This window comes from Saccostrea cucullata, unplaced genomic scaffold (assembly GCF_032062105.1).
Source record: "Saccostrea cucullata isolate Sc308-1 unplaced genomic scaffold, CSIRO_AGI_Scuc_v1 ctg1491, whole genome shotgun sequence".
Classification (NCBI taxonomy): domain Eukaryota; kingdom Metazoa; phylum Mollusca; class Bivalvia; order Ostreida; family Ostreidae; genus Saccostrea; species Saccostrea cuccullata.
The window spans coordinates 51,386-55,366 of record NW_026922769.1 but is presented as its reverse complement, the minus strand read 5'-3'; the positions used below and the strand labels follow the sequence as shown (position 1 = coordinate 55,366).

Below are 3,981 nucleotides of genomic sequence, written 5' to 3'. Positions count from 1 at the left end.
CAAACCCGTCATGGCCCTGTATATGTTTTGATCAGGTACGTGGAAATAACAGAAGTCACTTCAGTAAAAAAAAAAGGGTAAACAATTAATTTGCTACACTTCAGCCACAAAAAGACCAAAGTCAAGTTTTTTTTGCTATGAAGATCATTATAAAGACCTTTTACAAAAAACTGACTTTAAACGATGCTGTTGAAATCCCTGTAACATTAACTAACTGGTGAGTGACCTGCCTCGTTTTAAAAACTGATCGTTCTCAGAGCAAACTTTTATGTAGACGCTGGGATACAAAAACAGCAAAAGCACTTGATAATTGAATAGTACTAAATAAGTAAGGAGAGTTGAAAATGGAAAAGTTGAAGTAATTCGTTTGTCATATCTTTTTTTATAAGTTGTCTTTTAACGGGGAGAATTAGGTTGTTATAATTTTTCTCTCTTTAATTTGTACTTACATGAACTAAAATACACAGTGCACGAAATAAATTGATGTTTGGACTTTATCGAAATACCATTTTAGTTTATATCTGTTCCTTATCTATTAATTTGAAACATGTATTGTTTGAAAATTGATGTCAGGAATATTTCTATTATCACGGTCCTTGTTTGGTCCATCCATAGTAAATACAGCCACGTTTTCACCGTGTTTCTTGCGTATCTCAGGAGCACTTTGTTTGACTTCACATTCTCACTTCCTTTTGCTGAAAAAATAACATTATAACAGATATATGAATAGATCTTTTTCACGAAAGGGTATGATTTATAACCAAAGAAATCAGTATTTTCTTTAAGATTTAATAGTAACATTATTATTTACTTCATTATGTAGTAGAAGATGATTGCGGTAACCAAAGACAAAAGACAAAGAAGGACGATCACTGCTGATATTGTGCCTATATATTTTTCTTCTAGTTCTGAAATGTATAGAAAAAACTTCAATATAGAAGTAATGTTTAAAGCACTTTTTGTAAAGTTGAACAAGTCTTAAAACGTATGTTGAAAAAAGAGAAGACACCATACGTTTGTATTCGTTAGACAGTTTTGCATCATTCTGAGCTGTAGTAGTGACTGGGTATTCACAAGATCCATTTGTTCCTTTCAAAAGAAAATTGGGAATAAGAGCTAAATATCTCTTATTATAAAAACGTCCATTGAATCGTTGACAAAAATTTATAATAAACTTTAAAATTTTAAATAAAATTTGACTAATACTATATAATATATTTATTTTCCTACCAAAACAAATTCTTTCCGGGTAGGAGTCTAACGCAGGAAGACAGTAAACGTAGAACGACCCACAGTTCTTTATTTGGATATCATATTCCTTGCTACAGCAGTCAGTGAATCCAGTTTTGCAAAGTTTCTTAGTAGTAACAGGATCTCCAGCATTAGGTAAGGAATCTTTACAGAGAAAGAAGCCAAATCAATATGCAAATGTTAATTTCTTTAAAAAGTACAAAAATGAAATGCAATAAATAGGTTAAAAAATAGATACCATTCAGCCAGACAGGATAAAGTGTCCCGCATTTGTTCAGTGGAGGGCATTGATTCAGTATCGGATCATCTGATTTATACCATCCTGGTGTTAGGTATCTGTCACATGGTGAGTAGTTAGAATCAAATACACAGTTCCTTGTTCTGTCGAAGGGCTCAAATAATGTATTTGAAGAAGAACATGGATCTAAACACATAAATAAGAGTTTTCCTAAATATTATTATTATTTTTTCAACTTCAAACTAATTGATTAAGTACATAAAAGTTTTGCATCAATTAAATTCGACAGTTTCATTTTTTTTTCTTCCATTGGTTACGGAAAAAAAATATTTTAATAATAAAGCATCTGAAAGATGCCTAAATACAGTAATATGTACTAAATGTTTCATTTACTTACATTCAAATGAAAGGTTCAAATAATGATAAAAAAATATTCACCCAGAAATGAACATTAAGGTTTCATAATATCTATACGAAAAGGTTTCTGAAAAGTAGGATTTAACAAATGTTTAGTTTACTTTTTTAACAGATGTAATGGTCAATAATTTAAGATGTTTGTTATATCTATAGGTTTCATTACCTGATTAATCTCATATGAGAGATGCGTGTCTACACTTGGCGACATAAGTAAACATATCCATCACTGAAAACCCCTATCTTTTATTGTTATGTTTTTTTTATTGATTTAATACATAAATTAAATCAGTTAGTTTGGTTTTATATGAAGGTATCGAATTACTTACCTGGAGAGAAATTACAGTAAAACGTTGAATCTGAAAAATCAGCTGTTTACATAAGTATGAAACTCATTAATTTGAATATCCCAAATCATTACAAATATGCAACTTTAAATACGTACCTACTAAATTTAGAAGTATTGTAGATAAAGTTATGAACAGTATGCCCATCCTAGATATTCCATGAAAAAAAAGTGTAACATGACATTGTATATAATTAAATTTTTGAAAATATTTTCAAAACGAAAAGCTTTTATTGCTTTTCTGTGTTTAAGCAATCTTTAAGAGGCTTATCGCCCTTACCATTTCATACCCGATTTTCATAATGTTGACATTTTACCAGTTGACATAAACTCGCGGAATAAAATAATTCTGAATGGATATTGCGAGCAGTAACTGTTTCTGACCAATAAATAATCATATACCTTGAAAGCGATGCCTGTCGAACTAGCACAATTATTTACTCTTACATAAAATAAATCTTACCATGTACAAAATAAAGAAAATGTCCAAAATACAACACACTTATATGGGTGCCCTTTTGATTCTTAATGAAAATCCAGGAGGTAGATCTCTCAGATCAGAACACTGCCTTGTGGTTGAAAATAACATTTAAAGTCCTCAATTGATTTATACCAATACGCGTGTGCTTAAATCGAATTCAAAAATAGTTTATTTTATAAATTGCAAACAACAACTTTAAAATTGACGTTTGATTGCTTTATATTATTGTTGTTTGATTTTTCTTTTTTGTTGAATACACATGTAACTGATAAATAATCTCCTGAAGTTTGATCTGTTAAGAACGTTTAACATGTAAATGACAAAAAAAAAGGCATAGTTATATTGATATTATAAAATTCTCTTTGAAACACCTTCTGATCGGTTAAAAAAAATTATCCTTTCGGCGTCACAAAATATTTACAATTCAAAGATTTTTTTGAAGAATAAATTGACTCATTATTTAAATTTATTGATTGAAATTTAGATAATTATTATGAAAGTCATTGATCAAATCGATGGCCATCTAAACAACATATCCAATGATCATTCCAATACTAGTAGTCTTCCAATCCAGGGTTTTTGAAACATAACAGATAGGTTCAGACGAAGTAGATATGAACTGCCTCATGTATCTGCCATATCAAGGATTGTTTCCACTAACAGGAATTTTGACTTGATGGACTATATTTCCATCGACTTTTCGTTTGACGTCGTTTTAACCAACGCTTGAAAAGCAGGAGGGTATACATGTGTATTAAGGAGGCTGGGGGTAAAAAAAATAACTCCCAGATTTTACTTTATTTTTAGATGATATCTTAGGCTGTCAACTATCATTTCGCAAAGAAAAATATCATACATTTTAGTTTTAAAATTTGAATATTTTTGTAGATCTTAATATGGAGCAATTCTTCTAAAGGAGATCAATTTATGCTGAAAATAGCCACAACCCCAAGCCCCTTTATTCGGGATGTCCCTCCGTCTGTCTGTCCTTCCGTCCATCTGTTACGCTTTTGGATATCCTTTTATTTTCTACAACTCCTAATTTACTGCTGATTGAATTAAATGAGACTTTCACTGAATATTTGTTATATAGTGCCATTGCACATTTTTGAGCTTGCTAGGGCAAAACTTGAGCAATAAGCTTTCTTATATTTGATATTGAAGATAACCCATATCTTATCCACAACTCATATACCACTGAATATAATTTAATGATAATTTCTCAGATTAATCATTACATAATGTCATTGT

At 30.3% G+C, this 3,981-nt stretch overlaps 1 protein-coding gene across 1 annotated transcript; it reads right to left on the bottom strand.

Annotated features, from left to right (window-relative positions):
* Nucleotides 1-452: 452 nt before the first annotated feature.
* On the bottom strand, nt 453-2,404 carry LOC134262409 (oncoprotein-induced transcript 3 protein-like). Its single transcript, XM_062744797.1, has 7 exons — nt 2,349-2,404; nt 2,233-2,262; nt 1,490-1,675; nt 1,231-1,395; nt 1,015-1,089; nt 812-908; nt 453-695 (listed from the first exon to the last, which is right to left on the bottom strand). Exons 1-7 carry the CDS (start codon nt 2,395-2,397, stop codon nt 683-685), a joined length of 615 nt encoding a protein of 204 aa, XP_062600781.1. The 5' UTR covers nt 2,398-2,404; the 3' UTR covers nt 453-682.
* Nucleotides 2,405-3,981: the final 1,577 nt, after the last annotated feature.